General features: G+C 44.0%; 1 protein-coding gene across 1 annotated transcript; it reads left to right on the top strand.

Annotated features, from left to right (window-relative positions):
* Window positions 1-228: 228 nt before the first annotated feature.
* LOC109219913 lies at window positions 229-639 on the top strand. Its single transcript, XM_019384384.1, has one exon. The coding sequence runs from the start codon at window positions 229-231 to the stop codon at window positions 637-639; it is 411 nt and encodes a 136-aa protein (XP_019239929.1).
* The last annotated feature ends 257 nt before the right edge of the window (window positions 640-896 follow it).

The following is an 896-nucleotide window of genomic DNA, read 5'->3' as shown; positions in this document are numbered from 1 at the left end:
CTAAAGAAAGTGAACAAGTTGCAGAACAGGTGGTACCTCTATGCCATAAAATTCCAACAAAGAATAGCCAGCAAGCAGTGGACAAATAGTGATGCCTGCACCATTCCCTCAGAGATTGGCAAAACAAAAGAAGAAGATCAATACAGGAAATTCTTGGAGATGCTTCGTCAGATTCAATTGAATATCCCTCTGATGGATGCTTTGAGGGAAATGCCAGGCTATGCAAAGATGATGAAGGGCCTGATGTCACGGAAATTTGACTTTCAAGACCTATCCACAGTAACTCTAACACAGACATGCAGCGCAGTAGTGACAAGACCCATGGCTAAAAAGATGTCTGATCCAGGTAGCTTCATTATTCCGCGCACTATTGGGAGTTATGCTTTTGCAAAAGCATTGTGTGACTTAGGAGCCAACATAAACTTGATGCCTTTGGCAATATATACAAAACTGGGCATTGGCAAAGCTAGACCGACTTCGATACTGTTGCAATTGGCTGACCGCACGGTTAGAAGACCGACGGGGATTCTTGATGATGTGCTAGTACAAGTGGGAAAGTTTGTATTCCCTGCAGACTTTGTTATCCTGGACTGCCAGGTAGATGAGGAGATACCCATCATTCTGGGAGGCCATTCTTAGCCACTGGGAGAGCATTGATTGATTGTGAAACTGAGGAATTAAAAATAAGGTTGAACGATGAAGAAGTAATATTCAACGTTCAACAATCCATGAGGAGACCCAGTGAATATGCAAATTGCTCACTAGTGGAAGCTGTGTATGTGATCCTGTATGAAGACGATGAGACCCTGAATGCCAAAGATCCATTGGGAGCTTGCTTGACAAATTTAGAGGAGATGGATGGTGAAGGGGTTGGCGAGAGTGGGTCATGGCACGTC

Source organism: Nicotiana attenuata, unplaced genomic scaffold (assembly GCF_001879085.1).
Source record: "Nicotiana attenuata strain UT unplaced genomic scaffold, NIATTr2, whole genome shotgun sequence".
In the NCBI taxonomy this organism is placed as follows: domain Eukaryota; kingdom Viridiplantae; phylum Streptophyta; class Magnoliopsida; order Solanales; family Solanaceae; genus Nicotiana; species Nicotiana attenuata.
This window is presented reverse-complemented; position numbering and strand designations above follow the sequence as displayed.

Bases quoted from the DNA above. Each gene is read 5' to 3' on its own strand.
- LOC109219913 (XM_019384384.1), top strand. From the start codon at position 229: ATGATGAAGGGCCTGATGTCACGGAAATTTGACTTTCAAGACCTATCC.